This window comes from Coenobita brevimanus, chromosome 31 (assembly GCF_032717465.1).
Source record: "Coenobita brevimanus isolate Jiangsu-jjx chromosome 31, ASM3271746v2, whole genome shotgun sequence".
Taxonomy (NCBI): Eukaryota; Metazoa; Arthropoda; class Malacostraca; order Decapoda; family Coenobitidae; genus Coenobita; species Coenobita brevimanus.
The window spans coordinates 30,195,130-30,217,011 of NC_136984.1; the positions used below are offsets into that span (position 1 = coordinate 30,195,130).

At 42.9% G+C, this 21,882-nt stretch overlaps 1 protein-coding gene across 2 annotated transcripts in view; it reads right to left on the minus strand.

Annotated features, from left to right (window-relative positions):
- Positions 1-21,882, minus strand: part of LOC145395500 (uncharacterized) — a 102,511-nt gene that overhangs the window by 19,442 nt on the left and 61,187 nt on the right. The window contains exons 5-6 of one of the 2 annotated variants that reach the window (XM_080269108.1): positions 13,878-13,984; positions 6,287-6,485 (exon numbers count right to left, since the gene is read on the minus strand). In XM_080269108.1, coding sequence (XP_080125234.1) covers positions 6,287-6,485; positions 13,878-13,984 — 306 coding nt within the window. Of the gene's footprint in view, positions 1-6,283; positions 6,486-13,877; positions 13,985-21,882 lie in introns of both variants that reach the window. The other variant, XM_080269107.1, reaches the window with a different exon arrangement.

The following is a 21,882-nucleotide window of genomic DNA, read 5'->3' on the forward strand; positions in this document are numbered from 1 at the left end:
CTTGTCATGCCACCTGATCGCCAGAAGCTTGTCTGACTTCTTCAGGTGCACATCTCCCTTGGATGAGGATGATGCTTCTGGGAAACTTGGCCACTCTTTCCTATAGCTCCGTACAGTGCCAACAGTGCCAATGCCGTGTTCAGCCAGGTATTTGGAGAGTTTCGGTGCTGTGTAATAATTGTCTGTGTACAGCACAAGATTCCCACCAAAATACCTCTCCATCAGCACTTTTACAACGGAGCCAGAGAAGCCAAGGGGGTCTTTCCTGTTCACGTCCATTGTGCTTGCAGAGTAGATGATGAAATCAAGGATATACCCCGTCTCACAGTCACACAGCACAAAGTACTTTATCCCAAAGCGGTGGCGTTTGCTGGGGATGTACTGCATGAATTTGAGACGTCCTCTGAACAATACCAGGGATTCGTCTATGACGACTTTCTGCATAGGCCGGAAAAATCGCATAAATCGATCCCTAATCCTGTTGAGAAAATCCCTCACTTTCCACAAAGGGTCAGTTTGGGACGGGTTTCCATTGTCAGCGAAGTGCAGGTATCCTAGCAGCTGTCGGAACCGATCTCGTGACATATACTTCCCGAATGTTGGGATAGAAGTAATGTCATCCACGAGCCAGTACTCCTCCAACTCATGTCTCTTTATATGGGGCATCAGAAACATCAGTGCAAAAAAAACATACAGCTCTCTGATTCCGACAGGCAACCACGACACTTGCTTTGGTGAGCCAATAGGTCCCAGCCCTTCTGCTGCACACTGAGCTGCATACCTATTGGTCTCATCGCTGACAAACTGCACGATTTCATCATCAAGGAAGGCCAGGAAGTAGTCAACAAAGTCATCTCCTGCGTTGCATGGAAAGGCAGGCTGTATTCCAGCATTTGTCATGTCAAACGGCGGATTGTGTGGCTGAAAATCTGCACCGTCAGACCAAACAAATGCATCCACCTTCCCTGTGCGTGGTTCAGTGGAAGTGGCAGGTCGCATTGCACTCGTTTCCCCGTGAGAAGGAGTTGAGGTGGAGGCAATGGGTGAGGCAGGAGGTGAGGCAGGAGGCGAGCGGGAGGGGGGTGAGTGCGGGGACGGTGAGTGAGGGGGTGGCGAGGGTGAGGGAGCTGAGCGGGGGGCAGGCGGGGGGGGGGTTACTGACCTGGTGCGTGGTGAAGGACCCTTTCTTCCCCGCTTATCACCTCGCTTATCGCCCAGCTTTGCCCTCCAACTGCCACGCATCCCCTTTGTTCTAGGCCGGCCTGCCCTGCTTACCCTGCCTGCACGGCCTGCCTTCCCTTGCTGTGCAGGCTCTGGGAATTCATATTCCTCAGATGATGTAGACTGAGGAGAGGGCACGGCAGAAGATGAAGATGATGTGAGGGCAATAGGGCTAGGGGAACGGGAAAGTGGTGGGAAATGCTTGCTAGGGCCTGGTGTAGGAGACGTAAGTCTGCGCTTCACTCCCTTCCCGCGTGCAACACCAATTTTCCCCATAGGCGCCTTCCCTTTCCCAGAGTAAGTTGGGGGCGGTGGGGGGGAAACTACACACTCACTTTCATCACTGTCACTGTCAATGGTAAAGGGTTCACCACCAATCACTGCAAAATCGTCACTACTTGCTGTAAGTGAATCACTCTCACTGCCACAATCCAGAGTTGTACTTACAGTTTTGCCCAGCTCTGTTCTAATTTCTGGAGTGCTCAACCCCTTCTGCCTCGCCGTCGGCAGTTCCTTCACCAGTGTAGAGGTCGAAGGTACACTAGCACTAATCATTTGCGAGGAGGAAGCGAGCGACGATGAGTTGGGACGGAGTGCCATTATCACGCACAGAGCTGGACAGATACTGACTGATGCGTGTCAGGGCAGGGGTGGGGGGGGCCCCCTCGGGGTGGGAGGAGGGAGGTGTGGGATGGCTGGCGTAAACAACTCGACAGCTACTCTTGCGTGAGAATCTGCGCACAGGAAAAATGCGCGGTGTTCAAAATATTCACGATCATTCCAGAATGACACCCGCGGTTTGGTCCAGTTTTGTCGATGTCATTCTGGAATGACACCCGCGGTTAAAGGGTTAACAACCTGACACAGACCTGGCCCATGTCTCTTTTTTTTTTTTTTTTTAATGCGAGTAAGAAGGAACCAAAGGTCATGAGACCGCAGTAACAGGTCCCTCCAAGAGAAAACAAAATACAATAGAGAGCCAAATTCAAGATCCGATCATTTTGAGATGCCTGGACACACTGCGTTTGAAAGACTGGAGATCATAGGCAGCAGGAAATAAAGACAGAGGGAGACAGTTCCAGAGCTGACCTGTTGCATAAATGAAAGACTGGGAGTAACGGTTAACTCTTGCATTAGAGAGTTGGACAGAAAAGGGATGAGAGTTTGCTGCCAGACGGGTGCTACGCGCCCGTCGGTGGAGGAATGCAAGCAGACAGTTCAGAGGAGCAGTGACCATTAAAGTAGCGATGGCAAAGAGATAAAGATGCAACAGTGCGGCGAAGAGACAGAGGTTGAAGGAAGTCAGTAAGATTAGGAGAGTTAATGAGACGAAAAGCCTTTGACTCCACCCTATTGAGAAGGGCTGTATGTGGGGAGCCTCCCCACACATGAGAGTTGTACTCCACACAGGGGCAGATAAAATCCCTGTATAGAGTCAACAATTGTGCAGGGGTAAAGAAAGAGCGGAGTCGGCTTAGCACACCCAATCTCTTGGAAGCAGATTTTACAAGAGATTTAATATGATCTTTCCAAGATAAGTCCCGAGTAAATGAAATCCCAAGCATGTTCAAGGATGATGCAGGATTAAGCTGAATATTATTAAACATTAATGGGTATACCTGTGGAAGATTTTGTCGGGTTGATAGGTGTAAGAACTGAGTCTTAGATGCATTAAAAACAACCATATTATTTTTACCCCAGTCAGAGATACGAACCAAGTCAGACATTAGGTGTGCCATAGCCTCATCCCTTGTTTGTTGAAGCAACTGTTGAGATGGGCGTTGCGGGAACCGAATGGAAAGGTGAAGGGTGGAGTCATCAGCGTATGAGTGGATAGGGTTAGATGTACAGCTTAGAAGATCATTGATGAATAAAAGGAAGAGAGTTGGTGATAGGACAGAGCCCTGAGGAACACCACTGTTGATAGATCTAGGAGTAGAACGATGGCCGTCTACAACAGCGGCTATAGAACGACCAGAAAGAAGGCCAGCGATGAAGCACAGATAGAAGGATAGAAACTGTAGGAGGGCAGTTTGGAAATTAAAGATTTATGCCAGACTCGATCGAAAGCCTTTGAGATGTCAAGTGCAATGGCAAAGCTTTCGCCAAAATCCCAAAAGGAGGATGACAAGGAGTCTGAAAGGTAGGTGAGAAGATCGCCAGTGGAGCGTCCCTGACGGAACCCATACTGACGATCGGAAAGAAGGTTGTGATAGGAAAGATGCCTTAAAATTTTTCTATTGAGAATTGACTCGAAAACTTTTGAAATACAGGACGTTAAAGCAATTGGACGATAGTTGGAGGGTTGAGAATGGTCACCCTTCTTTGGGACTGGCTGAATGAGAGCAAACTTCCAGCAAGAAGGAAAGGTACAAGTTGGCAGACAAAGGCGAAAGAGTTTGCCTAGACAGGGTGTAAGCACAGAAGGACAGTTCTTGAGAACAACAGGAGGGACCCCATCAGGCCCATATGCCTTGTTAGTACTGAGGCCAGTGATGGCAGAAAATACATCAACTGAAGAAATTTTAATGTCAGCCATGAGGAAGTCAGAGGGGGGAAGTGATGGAGGAACAGCACCGGAATCATCTAAGGTGGAATTGGAGGAGAAAGTCTGTGCGAAGAGATCTGCTTTATCAGTAGAAGAAATAGCTACAGAACCATCAGAGTAGAAAAGAGGAGGGAAGGATGATGATGTAAAGTTGTTAGAAAGATTTTTGGCAAGGTGCCAGAAGGAGCGGGAAGAATTCGAGTTGGAGAGTTGAGAGCATTTAGTATGGATGAAATTATTTTTAGTAGAGCGAAGAACAGACTTAGCACGATTCCAGGCAGAAACGTAAAGATGATGTGATTCAGGGGTGGGTTGGCTCCGGTACCTTTTGTAGGCCCTCTCCTTGTTGCGGACAGCATTAGAACAAGCGTGATTAAACCAAGGCTTTCTTGTGTTAGTCAAAGGATATGAGAAAGGAATGTATGCTTCCATGCCCGAGAGAATAACCTCCGCAATGCGCAAGGCACACTCAGATGGCTCCCGGCCATGAAAGCAATAATCATTCCAGGGAAAATCAAAGAAGTACTGCCTGAGGGCCTCCCAGTCCACGGCTCCAAAATGCCACAGACGACGTTTCCCTGGAGGGTCCACAGGCCGTACTGGAGTGATAGGACAGGTTAAGGTAATAAGGTTGTGATCGGAGGAGCCCAACGGAGAGAAAAGATTAACAGAGTAAGCAGAAGGATTAGTTGTGAGGAAGGGGTCAAGTATGTTGGAGCTCTCTCCAAGGCGGTCAGGGATACGGGTAGGGTGCTGTACAAGCTGCTCTAGGTCATTAAGGATAGAAAAGATGTAGGCTTGTTCACCAGGTGGATCTGTGAAAGGAGAGGAGAGCCAAAGGTGGTGGTGAACGTTGAAATCTCCTAGAATGGAGATTTCAGAGAAAGGAGAAATGGATAGAATGTGTTCCATCACAGAAGTAAGATAGTCGAAGAATTTTTGATAGTCAGTAGAATTAGGGAATAAGTAAACAGCACAGATATATTTAGTCAGAGAATGACAGGAAAGTCGAAGCCAGAGTGTGGAGAATTCAGAAGAATCGAGTTCAGGAACACGAGAGCAAGATAAGTCGTTGCGTATATATACACAACAGCCACCTTTGGCTTTGAAATGAGTACAGTATAGAGAAAGTAGGAGGATACAGAAAAGGGTTTGCTGTCAGTTGCCTCAGACAGCTGAGTCTCCGTTAGAAAAAGAAGGTGAGGTTTAGAGGAGGAGAGGTGGTGCTCAACAGAGCGAAAGTTAGAGGAAAGGACGCGAATGTTGCAGAAATGAAGAAGAGAGTCAGACTGTGGTTCCAGGCACCTCGAGTCGTCACCGGAAGAGGGGCGGATGGTGGGGGCATTTATGGTCCCCCCCCCTGGGGACTCTGAGGCTGTGTGTTGTGATGCCATGATTTTTGATTTTTGGAAAAGGAAGTGTAGTGTGTACTGTGCATGTAGTTTGGTGTAGATAGTTAGAGAAATTTGTACTGGAGAGCATGCTGGCCTACTCTCTGTGTAACTGAGACACTGAAAAAGTTCAGCAAAGGGGGATGGTCAGGAACTAGTCCTGAGGGCTGATGAAACGGGAGCTCCAGCACTCCCTGTCATCAGCTTTCCATCCACCTCGGGAGTACTGCCCTGCTCGACTGGTGCTACAGTCTACTCCTCATACACCAGTATCTGATGAGGAAGCCACACTGCTGCCAGGTCTGGGAATTGCCTGTTTCACCATACTGCAGAGTGTAAGGGCGCGTCCACACGTGTACTCAAACATATGTTGGCAACATGTTTGGGTACATGTATGCAGCAGTATCTGCTGCAGTCCTACCGGACCCAGGTTCAAATCCCCACTGGGGCAGGAAACAGTTTAAGGATTTAAATATCATAAAAATCAGACTTTACTGATCTACCAGACGATCCGCTGACATGTCGTAAAAATACCCCTGCTAATACCAATACACCAGTCCTGTATGAGACAGCCCTAGCATGTATTCAATATGGATGGTGGGTGTTAGCACCAAAGTGGTGACATCTAGAGGTGTTTGGCAAGTAGGAGGACTACTGGGCCTTGAAAGCAGGCTGTGAAGCCTATGCCCAGAGTCGGACATATAAAAAAAAGAAGAAAAGCTATGCAAACATGTTTTAGTGCAGCTCCAAACACTGGCAGCAGAGGCGATGGGATAAGTGTGTCCATACCAGGCAGCTGAGACTTTATCATGGAGCTGCCAACATGATCTGGACGCTGCTGTTCCCAACATGTTTGCAGCGTGTTGGTTACTGTGCTGCATATATGTTGCCAACATTTGTTCCGGCACACGTGTGGACGCACCCTAAGGAATGCCTGCTGCACGTATGGAGTTGCACATCTCCCTACTCCTGCAAGACAGCTTTGTACAATGTTTTAGAGTTGTGGGACAAAATAAGTAGGAAAAAGTAGGAAATACTAGGAATGTCAGGGTTAAAGTAGGAAGAGCGTCAAACAAGTAGGAAAAACTAGGAAAAGTAGGAACACTTAAAAGCCTGCACCTACCACCACACTGCGTCGTGGTGGTAGAGTTCACCAGCTCCACCAGGTCCCGGACGCGTGTGAAGAAGACCCACAGGGGGACGGACCCGGTGGCCTCAGCCTGGGCTCGGTGGAAGTAAAACCCGTTCAGCAGGTTGAGCCATTTGCGGTAACACTGCTGGCTGCCCACATCATACCCCCCTTCATGCATGTCCTGTGCCACATCCTGCAAAAAACAATGTATCTATCTATCTATCTGTCTATCTTATCTATCTATCCATCTACTGCCCACCTCATACCCCCCTTCATTCATGTCCTGCACCACATCCTGAAAAAAAAAAAAAGTCTATCAATTTTGGAAAGTGGAATGATATGGCTAACACTGTGAATATAATGTCATAAACTGAGGGAGTGGGAGGGGGAGACCGAGGATGAGGTTGAGAGGATGGAGAGTGAGTGACTTATGAGGGGACTGTGTGTGTGTGAGGTGGAGGGGGAGACTGAGGATGAGGTGGAGAGGATGGAGAGTGAGTGACTTATGAGGGGAGTGTGTGTGTGAGGTGGAGGGGGAGATCAAAGATGAGGTGGAGGAATGGAGTGGAGAGGATGGAGTGAAAGACATGGGAGACAAACTATGAGTGTGTGTGTGACTGAGGTGGAGGGGGGGATGGAGGGGGAGACTGAGGATGAGGCACAGAGGATGGAGAGTAAGAGACTAACTAGGAAAGTGTATGTGAGTGAGGTGGAGAAGGGGAGAGGGAGGGGGAGGCCAAGGATGAGATGAAGGGATGGAGTGGAGAGGTATATGAGAGAGGGGGGTGTGAGCTGGGAGGAGGGCAGTGAAATGGCAGGGGACAGGGTGACATGGAGGCAATTTGTTTGTGGCCACCCCTTACAGGATTATGGCATCTGGCAATAGATAGACAGACAGATAGACAGACAGATAGACAGATAGGTAAATAGACAGATAGGTAGATAGACAGATAGATAGACAGATATGGTGTATCAAAGGTAAGATACAGTACATCCCCACAGTACGCGAGTTCTGAGTACGCAATCCCCCTTGTACGCGAGGACTTTTTTTTTTAAAGAGTATTTTTTATTAGTACGCGAACTGAACTCCTTGTAAGCGAGACAGGCAGTGAAGAGTGGCCCAAATCCGGGGTTACCCCGAGTACATGACATTGCCCCCCCAAGAAGCGATAACATAAAGGTCTATCTATCTATCTATCTATCTATTGCCAGACGCCATAATCCCGTAAGGGGTGGCCATTTAACTTTGAGTTATTTGTTTTATGGGGAGGTGCACCAACCCTCCACCAACCCACTTGTTGACAGGTAGGGAGCACGTATGGTTTGGTTATATGGTTACCACCCAGCGCTGTAAATGGTTTCTCGACTTACAGGAAACCATTTGGCTTGTCACTCAATGTAAAGCCACATGTAAAGGAAAGAAGAGCAATAAGAAGTGACAGGAAAGATGGGTAGGAAGAGAGGAGGGCAGGCACAGAAAAAGAACGATAAAGGCTAAAGAAGAAGTGGGCAGCACTATATCAAGTGAGTGGATGATGGTCGCCACCACCTACCACCAATGATTTACCTAGTAAAGCCATGATCTTGCAGGTTTACTTTATCTTAGGTAATATGTCTTAGACAGTTTCCCTGTATAGTACAATACTTAGGTCTGAATGGAATCTCAATGCCCAAGAAGGGGAGTGCCACCCATATGTAATTTTTCCCATAAGTTTATGTATTCACTGCACGCAAATTCCTAGTACGCGACGACCTCTGCCGCCCATATAGATGCGTACTAGGGGGATGTATTGTACTTTTAAAATTGCATTGTGAAACTAATTTTTTGAAGTGTTTAATGTGATAATCCTGATCTTCCCCAAAAATTACACATCTGCTACAAACTTAACTTTGAATGATCAGAGTAAGGCCAAATTGGGTCCACTACCACCCACTGGGATATGGATACGACAAATAAAATTACAAAAGGATATGTGAATTACAACACAAGTTATGCCAAAAAATTATTTTTGTAGAGGGAGAAATATGGAAAGACTGACATTTCACAATTTTTCTTGCCTAACTGTACCTCAACAGATAGATTAGTTTTTTCATATACTTCAGATTTGTGAGTAGATAATAAAAATATATATGACAAGACTGTGTAGGAACAAACTATAAAAAATACTATTTCAGAATAAACAACTACATCAGAACTGACTGCAGTCAAAATGGATCCTGTTTAGACAGCAGACACCAGCCCCAAAACACGTATTGGCTTCACATTTAAGGAATGTTTGATACGCCAGACAACATCTTCAAAACCTCTCAGAAAATTAACATCAAGAGGATGTCCAGGTGTTAGGTGTGCTTTGCTCACCAGGTGTGATGATATTTACCACAGATTATCCCAATATACTGATGGTGAAGAGGGCTTCCTCAAGAACAATCCTATATGTCACAAAGAATGTAAAAGTGTACATACAGATAACAATAAGATGGAAGTTCTTTGAGGCAGACAGGAACAAGAAGCAGGAGAACCGAGTGGCAGGTTGCCAATGGATACAAATGGTTATGTAACGAGTCAAGCAACCTTATCAGCAAAGATAGATGCTAAAACTTGCTGTTTTCTTTGTGAAATGAGTCGCGATCCTAAAGGTAGGCACTGACTGGACTGAAAAGATGAAGCACATAGTTTCCACTGCTATGATGAATCCATTTGCTTCTGTGAATAACACTGCTCTGGTGAACAATGTTACTGGAGAGAAAAATCCATCCAATGACATCATCTTTGCAAAGATTATTCTTCCAGAGATACAACGCTTTCCACAGCAAAAGAAAACCAGTCTGAACAAAAAACAAACACTTCTCAAAGTTTACCAAGAAGAATCAGCAGTCACAAGAACTTTATGCTTCACACAGAAAAGTGATGAAGCGACTCGAAGGGAAGCATTTTCACACGAATGGACACCTTATCCAAGCTTACTGTTTCAACCTGATCCCAAGCCTCCAAGCGGCTTTGCCATGACCAGAGGCAATAAGTGCGATTTTATTGTACACCTCGTGGCTGAAAGTGATGGAGTCACCCAAACAGATGTGTCATCTGAGTTACCAGCTGTTTATATTATTGATGCCATGGCATTTATACAGAGCTTCCAAACCCTTCGTGATAAAATCTTTGGTAATTTAATCGAACAATATGAAGCAAAAGATAATGGAAATGAAGCCAAAAGGAGTCAACAAAATCCATTTTGTTGGTGAATGTTGTGATTTTTCATGTGAAAAAATTCTTACGGCTGATGAAAGAATTCTTCTTGGAAACGTCAGCACACCACAATTTTTACCAGCAGAAAATGTTAGCATTCCCAACTGGAAAGTCCTTATGAAAAGTTCTAGGAACAAGGCTAGTCTGCTGGATTTCATATCACAGATGATTTGTGTCAAAAAAGACACCCTTATACAAACAGGTATCTCCCTTGTCCTTGGTGGTACATTTTCCAGCAAAGATAAGACTGTAAGAATTAGCAGGGGCAGTGTTAATGGCATTGAAGAACTCAGATGTGAAGAACACGAAGAAGCAGATACCCGTATAATAGCTCATCTTGTGTATGCAACGACTTCATGAACAGTTACGTGTTGTAGTGCAAGCAACAGACACAGACGTTGTTGTCCTGTCCATGTACCACTACTGTCATTTGCAGTCTGTGACAGAAATGTGGATCCAGAAGCTGGATAAGTATTTATCAGAGCAGGAACTTGTACAGTTGTTGTCACATCAATACCAAACAGAAAAACAGACCCTTGCACGTGCACTGATATTCGCTTACGTGATTTCTGGAGGTGACAGCGTGAGCTACATTTACCGTCGTGGAAAAAGGAAGGCAGCCAAGATAGCTTTACAGAAAGCTGGACAGTTTTCAGAGATATCATGTTACAGTGAAAGTGGTGCTGAACTGGATCTAATAGAAGGCACTGTTAAAGAAGCAGGAGCTTTTATGGTCTTTATGTTGCCGAGACATTGGAAGACCTAAATGTGTTGAGGCAACATGTTTTTGCATCAAGCAGAACAGATCTGCCAAACTTACCTCCTACTGAAGATGCTTTTCATCAGTATTTACTTTGTGCACTACGTACTGTTTACAAGCGAGCCCACGTGTGCAAACTGTCTCTGCCACCTGCCACCCGGTATGGCACAAGGGTTGTCAGTGGCATGCTACAACCCATAATGATGACCAAACCAGCAAAACCAACATCAGCAAAACCAGCTTCTTGCAAGTGCAAAGTATCAAAGTGCTTAGGTAACTGCCTATGCACAAAAGCACATGTACCCTGCTATACAGGATGTACAGTACATGCCATGGTAAAGCTGATAAATGCTTACACACTGAGGCCCAAGAATCGGCTGAAGATGAAGATTCGTTGATGTGAGATGATGTCATTACCTTTTTTTTTTCATATTCAGTTATGTACTCAGCATACCATAACAAAGACATAAGAAACTCACCCATTTGGTAAAGGCCGTTCAAGTTATACAGACAAAGTTCTGTGTCTGACAATAGTCATGTGATGATTCATTTTTTGAGTGTCTGTTATTTGAGATAATGTCATTATATTTTGATATTCAGTAATGCCCTGGCTTTGAACATTGGCGTGTCACAGCTGCATCCAGTCAGTTCTGTTCGAAATTTGGGTGTTTATTTTAATTCTACGTTAAATTACAAAGAACACATTAATCAGGTTGTAAGAGGGTGTAACTTGCATATCAGAAATCTGTACTCTGTGAGAAGATTTCTGAATAGACGGTGCCTCTTAACATTGGTCCATGCAGTGGTCTTGTCTCGTGTTGATTATTGTAATTCACTGTGGGTTGGTCTTCCAAATAATATACTAACATAAGTTCAGTCTGTGTTGAACAGGGCGGCACGGCTTATCTTTGGTCTCCCCCGAGAACCTCAACTACCCCGTTTCTGATTGAGTTGCATTGGTTACCAGTAAAGGCTAGAACTGAATTTAAACTGTGTCTTATTACATTCAAGGTTCTTAAGTTTGGTGAACCCAAGTATCTTGCTGAATTGTTAAAACTCCCATCGACACGCCCGGGTGTGATGTTACGCAGTGAAGATGATTCCTTGCGTCTTGATGAGCCAGGAGCCATTCACCAGTCATCTTTCTCTGATCGTTCTTTTGCATATAGAGCCCCTAGATTATATAACAGATTGCCATTGTCCATAAGACAACTCTCTACTGTTGAATCCTTTAAGAGACAGCTGAAAGCCTTTCTTTTTTCAAAATGCTATGACCTGGAGAGAGGTACTATGACGGATGATTATAGGGTTTAATTATTGCCACTTTCATGTATATATGATGTAGCTTGTATTATATACAAGAAATGTCACAATTCTTGTAATTGTAAAAATAATGTGTGTCGAGCGCTAGTGAATTCCCAAAAGGAAGAACTGGCGCTTTTGAGAAACAAAAGGCCAGATTATTATTATTATTATCATTATTATTATTATTATTATTATGTTCTTAGTTATGATAATCACACAGAAACTCACCCACTATGGCAAAGTCAGTTCAGGTTATAGGCTACAGTTAGCAAAGTTCTGGGTCTGAGACAATAGTCAGTTGATTGACTTTATAAGCCTGTGTTGCCATTGATATAATTACTAATGTATTTCTCTGTTCAAAGAACATCAGTAGTTTGACATTTTTGGATGACAGAAGTGATACAATGTACCTGGTAGTTATTTTAGACACACTAAGCACAAACATGTATATTGTGTTTAGTAAATATCATATTTCCATATGTATTTTCCAATAAAATTGAAAATATATTTGTTTTAGAGAAGTACCATGTTGCAGTGGGTGTAATGAAGGGGTATTTAGTGCAATACCAATCAGCTGCAATACTAATACTACAAGGTTATGGCACTACTGTGTTGCAGATAAAGTGGTTCTTACTTGAACACTTTTGACACAAAGAGTCACTTGTAAACTACGCTTCATTTTATGCATTTTGCAAAGACATTTTTGTTAGTACCTTACTTCCCGTGCTCCTGCAATGTTCTATCTATCTATCTATCTATTGCCTGACGCCTTAATCTCATACGGGGTGGCCACAAACAAATCACCTCCACGTCACCGTCCCCCGCCATTTCACTGCCCTGCCCCCAATTCACACACCCCTCTCTCATATACCTCTCCACTCCATCCCTCCATCTCATCCTTGGTCTTCTCCTCCCTCTCTCCCCCTCCACCTCACTCACATACACTCTCCTAGTTAGTCTCTCACTTTCCATCCTCTCGACTCCATCCCTCCATCTCATCCTTGGCCTTCCCCTCCCTCTCTCCCCTTCCACCTCACTCACATACACTCTCCTCATCAGTCTCTCACTCTCCATGTTACAGATTACCAAAATATAAGCCACAAAAGTTTATCTATCAGGGCCACTTTCTGCAAAACGTTGAGGGGCTGGCTCCCTGGGTAGACAGACCAATGTACAATACTACTATATTGGGTAAATCAGTTCAATACTCCTTTCACCTTAACTTGGCTCAGGTATTTGTCTGTTTGTTACTTATTTATTAAAGCAAATGACAGACAATGGCAATATAATGGTTCTATATTCCTTACACAGCACTTCTTCGTGACTAGCATGTTCATTTACTGTTCATCTATTGTTATTAATCTCTTTCTCACTCTCTCCACCTGACTCACATTCTCTCCTAGTCAGTCTCTCATTCTCTATCGCATCCACGGTCTCTCTCTCTCTCTCCACCTCACCCACATACTCTCCTAGTTAGTCTCTCATGCTCCATCTCATACTTGGTCTCCCCCTCCACCTCACTCACATACTCTCCTTGTCAGTCTCTCATACCCCATCTCATCCTTGGTCTCTCTCTCTCTCTCCCTCTCTCCTAGTCAGTCTCTCATTCTCTATCCTCTCCACCTAAATAACACAATGAAGAACAGACCTGAAGAATGAAGATAGATAGATAAATAGAATGAAGATAGACTGATGGATAGAATGAAGAGAGAATGAAGATAGATATACAGATAGATAAACTGAAGATAGATATATAGAATGTATAGATAGATAAACTGAAGATAGATAGATAGAATGAAGATAGATATATAGATAGATAAACTGAAGATAGATAGATAGAATGAAGATAGATATATAGATAGATAAACTGAAGATAGATAGATAGAATGAAGATAGATATATAGATAGATAAACTGAAGATAGATAGATAGAATGAAGATAGATAGACAGATAGACATAGAGAGAATGGAGATAGATATAGACCTGACTAACACAATGAAGAACAGATCTGAATAATGAAGGTAGATAGACAGAATGATGATAGCTAGACAGATAGATAGAATGTAGATAGATAGATAAAATACAGATAGATAGATAGACCTGAATAACACAATAAATAACACAATGAAGAACACATTGAAGAACACGATGAAGAGCAGACCTGAAGAATGACATTGATAGATAGAATGAAGACAGCTAGACAGACAGAGTGTAGATAGATGGAAGGAAGATACACAGATAGACCTGGATAACACAATGAAGAACGCATAACACACCTGCCATGATGGGTGGGAGGTGTCGCTGGCGTGGGTTAGGACCTGACGATGGTGACGTAACAAGCCTAACAGCCTAATTACTGCCTCCTCACTCCATACAAACTCCCCTGTAATTACCCAAGCATCGTTAGCATTATTATTATTATTATTATCATTATTGCTTCCTTACTCCTCACAGTCACCTCTAAGTACACATACATCATTAGCATCATCATTATTATTATTATTATTCTGACCACTACCTGATGGCGGCCAGAATCAAGATCCAAGTAAGATGGAGAAATAGAAGAAGGGAAGGATAGGAAGAAGGAGTATTTGCAAGGAGAGTGGAAAGGTTACAAGAGGATGAGAAAAAGGCAGAATATAAGAGAGAAGTGAAGGAACGATTGGGTAAATATGAATTGGAGCAGATGGGGGACGTGGAAGGTGTGTGTAGGATATTTACAGAAGAAATATGTGCAGCATGTGATGTGGTGTGTGGGATGAAGAGAAGACAGAGGGGGGTGCAAGGAACAGCGTGGTGGACTGAAGAGGTGAGACAGGCTCTGGCACAAAAGAAGAAAGCATATAACGAATGGATGAGAAATAGGGGCGTGGAAGAAAATGAGAGGTGGAAAAGAGAGTTATCTAATATACTATAGCAGTGTGTGTGTATTTACCTATTTGTATTTACCTATTTGTAGTATACAGGAATTGAGCAATTCTCGTGTTGTCCTGTCTCCATATCCACATTTATCAAGTCTACCTTTACACACATGAATGTTTTTCTCATGCACCACCTCTTTGTCTAAGTCGTTCCAAATATTTAAGAATATACCCAATTGTGATATACACGGAATGTACTATGCTCGTGGGTTTCCGTCGCTGTTTCTCAATAAGTCGAATTTAACTTTAAACTCGTTTATGTTTTTAGACTGGACGATCTCTTTGTCCAGGCTATTCCATAAGTCTATACTTCTGTAAGGAAAGCTATATTTCTTGATATCCTTCAAGCAGCTTGACTTTTTCAATTTCATTCCATGTCCTCTTGTTGCTCTCTTATCCCATATAAACAGATCTTCTTTGTCAATTTTATCTACTCCCACCGTGGTCCTGAACACCGCAATCATGTCTCCCCTCTTTCTCCTTTCCTCTAACGAAGGCAAATCCAGTTTTTCCAGCCTCTCTCTGTATGACAGGTCTGTCAGACTGGGGACCATCTTGGTTGCTGTTCTTTGTATTCTCTCAATCTTGTTTATATCTTTCTTTTTGTGTGGGGACCACACTACCGCTGCATATTCTAACCTGGGGCGGATCATGGCCACTATCAATTTTTTCATCATTTCCTCATCCATATAATGAAATGCTACTCTTATGTTAGTCAAGAGCTTATAAGTCTCTCCAACTATCTTGTTAATGTGCTTTTCTGGTGACAAACTATCTTGGACCAGCACTCCCAAATCTTTCTCTTCTCTCCTTTTTGTGATTAATTCATTACCCAAAAAATAATTCAGTGATGGTCTCCTGGTACTTTTACCCATTTCCAATATTTTACATTTCTTTACATTAAATTTCATTTCCCACGTCCGGCTCCAATTGTGTATCCTATCCAAATCCTCCTGCAGTATTTTACAATCCTCCTCAACCTCTATCTTCCTCAAGATCTTTACATCATCAGCAAACAGACTCGCATAACTGTTCACTCCATCTACCATATCATTTACATAAATCAGGAACATTACTGGCGCCAACACTGAGCCTTGAGGGACTCCACTTGTTACTTCCCTCCATCCAGACATCTTTTCCTTTATTACTGTTCTCATTTGTCTGTCTCTCAAAAAGTCTCTCATCCATTCCAGAAGTTTCCCCTTTAGTCCTCCTATATATTCTAGTTTCCACATTAGTCTTTTATGAGGTACCTTGTCAAAGGCCTTCTCTAAGTCTAAGTACACACAATCCACCCAACCATCTCTCTCCTGTACCACATCAATCGCTCTTGAGTAAAAGCTCAACAAGTTTGAAACACATGACCTTCCACTTCTGAATCCAAACTGACATTCAGCCAAAATATTCATCTCTTCCAGATATTTTATCCATCTGTCTTTCAGGATTCTCTCACACAATTTTGCGACCATGCTGGTTAGAGACACTGGTCTATAATTCAGGGGTTCTTCCTTGTTTCCTCCCTTGTAAATTGGTACCACATTTGCCCTCTTCCATTCTTTTGGCACTTTCCCCTCTTCCAGTGAGCATACAATTAAACTGTGAATTTTATCCGCCAGTTGTTCTCTGCATTCCTTCAGTACCCAATTAGAAATTCCATCAGGTCCTGGGGCTTTCCTTACATCTTGAGTTTCCAGTAATTTATACACTTCCTGCACCTCCACTTTTATATCTTTCATCACCGGAACATTTCTAATCACTCCCTCCCCTTCCACAAGCTCCTTTTCTTTAGTGAAAACTGACTGGAAACGTTTGTTCATTATTTCTGCTTGCATTGCCGCATCATTAAAGACCTCTCCATCTACTTTCAGCTTGGTGATTCCTTCCTTTTGTTTCAGTTTGCCATTAACAAATCTATAAAACAGTTTGGGTTCATCCTTGCATTTGTCAATTATACCTTTTTCAAAATTCCTTTCTTCTTCCCTACGTATTCTTGTGTATTCGTTTCTTGTTCTTTTATATTCTTCCTTTGTTCTGTCGTTACCTCTCTTTCTCCAATTGTTCCACGCCTTATCTCTCTCTTTTTTGGCTATCATACACCTTCTATTAAACCACTCCTTTTTCCTGTTTTCTTTCCCTCTTACTCTTGGTACAAATTTTTCCACTCCCAAATTATAGAGGTCTAGAAAGATATCCCACTTCCTCTGTATCTCTCTTGTTTCTCTGAATTTTCTCCAATCCGCATTTTCAAAAAAGTTTCTCAATCCTGTAAAATTTGCTTTGCCAAAGTTGTATCTTCCCTGTCTATGAAGCTCGTCTCTTGGCTCGACGTTTCCTATTAGCATCTGGAACTCAATGACCACGTGATCACTTTTTCCCAAAGGACAGAGATATTCCAATGATTCTATTACATCAGGTTCTTTGGTGAACAGTAAATCTAACCTTGCTGGTGTGTCCTCACCTCGAAACCGTGTCTCTTCTTTGACCCACTGCGTCATCACATTATTCATTATTATATTTAATAACATAGTACCCCACGAATCCTCACCGCCTCCAGTACCATTCCTCCCAGTTCACCTCTTTACAATTAAAGTCACCCACCAAAATTATATTATTGCTTTTCTCAATTATTTTTTGCAAGTAGCTAGCCATATCTGACAACATCTCATGGTATTCGTCATCCTTCCATGCTCTCGTCTTTGGGGAACATACACTACCGCCATATCTCTCTTAACATTCTCTCCAGTTTCTAATTTCATATATATCACTTCAGCCCTGCCTTCTCCCATTTCCACAGTATCTACATTTATGTTGTTCTTCACTGCTATCATCACTCCTCCTCCCTTTTTTCTTTTCTGTCTTTTCTCCACAGTTTGTATTTACCATCTCCCAAATGAACATCAATATCTTCTCTTAATTTGGTCTCTACAAAGCACATGACATCAGGTTCATGTTCTCTCAAGAAATCATTAATTTCGATCCTTGTCGATATGAAACCATCAACATTAGTATATATCACCTTCAAATTATTTTTGACATTATTAATACCCTCTTCTCTCCTACTCTCTGTCCGTACCACTTCCTCAACTTCTGATCTTTCACAACCATGCCCCCTAATTTCCTTCACTTCTATTTCCTTAAATACCATTTCCTTACTTTCATATCCAATACTCTCCAAAAAAAAGTATTACGTTCTTCCTCTGTCCTCTTATCATTTTTTTCCTTTACTTCTTCCTTTAATGATTTTAAAGCTTCTCTTTCTTCTTCATTCAGATCTTTTCTTATTATAATATTTTCCATCCCCACCTCTTTGCTTAATTTCCAGGTCACTTTAAGTATCTCATTTATTACACTTTCTGATGTAAACTTGACTCTCATTGGTCTTGTTTCCCCTTTCTTATAAGGCCCTATCCTCCTTACTTCCTCAATTTCTTTTACCCACTTGTTTCCTTCGGGGTCAATCTTGCCTAATATTCCTCTCACCATGTTCGTGTCTCTCTCGAGTCTTGCGAACCTAACCTTTTCTTCCTCTTCCCTGTTTCCAAATACTATCACACATCTGTTCCTTTCTACAGTTTCTCTCACTATTTTCTCTTTTTTCTTCAGTATTTTCACTACATTTTCTTCCATTTCTTTCTTGTTCATTTCCCTTTCTTCCTGGATGATCTCTCTTAAGCTGACCACTTCTTTCTGTTCTTCCTCTACGTGTGCCCACTTTGCCTTGTGTTCTTCTAGTACATTACTCACCTTCTCCGTTTTATTAGTACTCTCTTCAAGTTTCCTCCTCAGTTCAACATTTTCCCTCTTCAAATTCTTTATCTCTTCATTGGCTGTTTCGTTGGACTGGATTAGACTCTGTATGGTGGTTTCCGTATTTCCTGACACATCCTTTATCACTAGATTCTCTACTTTTTTTTCGAGTTCACTAATCCTCATAATTAATGTTTTCACTAGGTCCATGACATTAGTATTAGCATCAAATCCTTGAAATTCCATTCCCTCATTGTTTACAATTTCGGCCATCTTTAACGTACCGATCAAGTACCTAAACAGCTGTTACCAATAAGCCACAAACATTCATGTATACTATTGCCAACAAATCTTTACATTTTTGGTAGTCTACCAACTTTCATTATTTTAAATTTAAAGAAAGACCCTAGGAGACAGGACAGACAAAATTCCTGAAACTACTCAAGGTCAGGAGCGATGCCTGGGACGTCCTCTCTCTCCGGCTGTGTGTGTGTGTGTGTGTGTGTGTATTTTAGGCAGCCGAAACTACACATTCAAATCGCACCAAAATTGGCACAGAAATCGCAAAAAATTCGCTGATGTGAAAAAACTTGGTCCCATCACGGTTGAAAAACTTTTACTATATTTAATGAGTGATCACATTTTGACCAAAAAACGCTGTTCCCGAAGCCCGGCATAGGATCTCCGTAGAATTTTTTGCCCATAGGTAGAACTAAAACATGCTGGGTTCCATTACCGAAGCTGCAAATAACACGATCAACTGGTTAGCTGCAAAAAAATCCAAGCGACAACGTTACACTAGAACAGCACATATATGCAAGAGCCCTCCACAGGAGCAAGTGCGAGGGGCCCGAAGGGCCCACAAGCACTTGTATGTAGAAAGGAAGAGAGAGGTGAAAAGTTTAGTAAGAGAGAGTAAGAAGAGAGTGGATGAGGAATTTCGAAGGAAAAGTGAGCAGATGGAGAGAACACTATAAGGAATTATTGAAGCCGCTGTTGTAGTCAGCCATCATTCTTCTCCTACACCTATCAACAGTGGTGTTCCTCAGGGCTCTGTCCTATCACCAACTCTCTTCCTTTTATTCATCAATGACCTTCTATGCTGTACATCTAACCCTATCCACTCATACACTGATGACTCCACCCTTCACCTTTCCATTTGGTTCCCGCAACACCCATCTCAACAGTTACTTCAACAAACAAGGGATGAGGCTATGGCACACATTATGTCTGACTTGGCTCGAATCTCTGACTGGGGTAAAAATAATCTGGTTGTTTTTAATGCATCTAAGACTCAGTTCTTACACCTATCAACCCGACAAAATCTTCCACAGGTATACCCATTAATGTTTAATAATATTCAGCTTAATCCTGCATCATCCTTGAACATGCCTGGGGTTTCATTTACTCGGGACTTATCTTGGAAAGATCATATTAAATCTCTTGTAAAATCTGCTTCCAAGAGATTGGGTGTGCTAAGCCGACTCCGCTCTTTCATTACCCCTGCACAATTGTTGACTCTATACAGGGGTTTTATCCACTCCTGTGTGGAGTACAACTCTCATGTGTGGGGAGGCTCCCCACATACAGCTCTTCTCAATAGGGTGGAGTCAAAGGCTTTTCATCTCATTAACTCTTCTCCTCTTACTGACTCCCATCAACCTATGTCTCTTCGCCGTACTGTTGCATCTTTATCTCTTTTCTATCGCTACTTTCATGGTCACTGCTTCTCTGAACTGTCTGCTTGCATTCCTCCACCTCTACGATGGGTGCGTAGCAACCGTCTGGCAGCAAACTCTAATCCCTTTTCTGTCCAACTATCTAATGCAAGAGTTAAATGTTACTCCCAGTCTTTCATTTATGCAACAGGTCAACTCTGGAACTGTCTCCCTCTGTCTGTATATCCTGTTGCCTATGATCTCCAGTCTTTCAAACGCAGTGTGTCCAGGCATCTCAAAATGATTGGATCTTGAATTTGGCTCTCTACTGTATTTTGTTTTTTTCTTGGAGGGAACTGTTACTGCGGGCTCATGGCCTTTGGTTCCTTCTTCCTTGCATTAAAAAAAAAAAAAAAAAAAAAAAAAAAAAAAAAAAAAATAAAGAATGGAAGTAATGCAAGTATAAGTGGCTGGGGAATGGCTGGGAGAAGGAGGGAAGTGAGAAGACAGGAAGAAATCAGTGGGATAGAAGTTGTGGAAGCAATGAAGAAAGTCAAATTAGGGAAAGCCCCAGGAATTGATGGAGTGTGTGGTGAAATGCTAAAGCATGGGGGAGAGATAGTAGTAGAATGGATGTGGAAGATGTGCAGATTCGCCTGGGAGGAAGGTGGAGTCCCGGAGGATGGGAAGTCAGGTATAATTATTTCCTTGTACAAATGAAATGGGGAAAAAGAAGTGTGTGGTAATCATAGGGGCATTTGGCTTCTTAGTGTAATAGGAAAAGTGTATGGTAGGATACTTATCGACAGAGTTAGGGAAATAACAGAGCAATTAGTTGGAGAAGAACAGGGAGGCTTTAGGAAGGGAAGAAGTTGTGTAGATCAGATATTCACTCTTACATCTTTAGTGGAAAAGTTTCTAGAGAGGGGAAAGAAGTTGTATGTGGCTTTCATGGATTTGGAGAAAGCATATGACAGAGTGGATAGACAAGGATTGTGGAAATTATTAAGAATATATGGAGTAGATGGGAAGTTGTTGAATGCTGTGATAAGTATGTGTGATGGTGCTAAGGCTGCAGTGCATGTGGATGGTGAACTGAGTGAATTTTTCTCTTTGAAGGTTGGGATGAAACAGGGATGTGTCATGTCTCCATGACTGTTCAATCTGTACATGGATGGGGTAATAAAAGAGGTACAAGGTAGAGGAGTGGATGTTGGAGTGGCCCTGGTGAGAGAGGGTAGTGTTTGGAAACTCCCTGTTCTATTGTTTGCAGATGATACTGTGTTGTTAAGTGAAGACGAAGGGTAACTGCAAGGATTGGTGGATGAGTTTGGGAGAGTGTGTAAGAAACGGAATCAAAAGGTGAATGTAGGGAAGAGTAAAGTGATGGTCTTTGAGACAAGTGAAGTCAGTGAATGTACAGTGAGGCTGGATGGTGAGGAAATGGAAAATGTGAGTATGTTTAAGTACTCGGGGAGTGTGATGAGTAACGATGGAAGTTTGGAGGGTGAAGTACTTGAAAGGGTACAACAAGGAAGAAAAGTTGCTGGTTCCTTGAAAGCAGTGATAGGGAACAGGGAGGTGAGCATGGAAGTGAAAAAGTTACTACATGACAGTATTGTGATACCAACTCTAACGTATGGAAGCGAAGCTTGGACGCTGTTGGAATGACACAAGTCAAGAGTGAGAGCAGCGGAAATGAGTTATTTAAGAGGAGCCTGTGGAGTCACATAGAGAGACAGACTGACAAATGAGGATATAAAGGAGCATTGTGGTGTGGATGTGGATGTGATCGGAAGCGTTAGGAGGAGCACACTGAGGTGGTTTGGCCATGTGGAGAAAATGGAGGGTGAGAGACTGATGAGGAGAGTGTATGTGAGTGAGGTGGAGGGGGGGAGAGGGAGGGGGAGGCTGAGGATGAAGTGGAGAGATGGAGTGGAGAGGTATATGAGGGG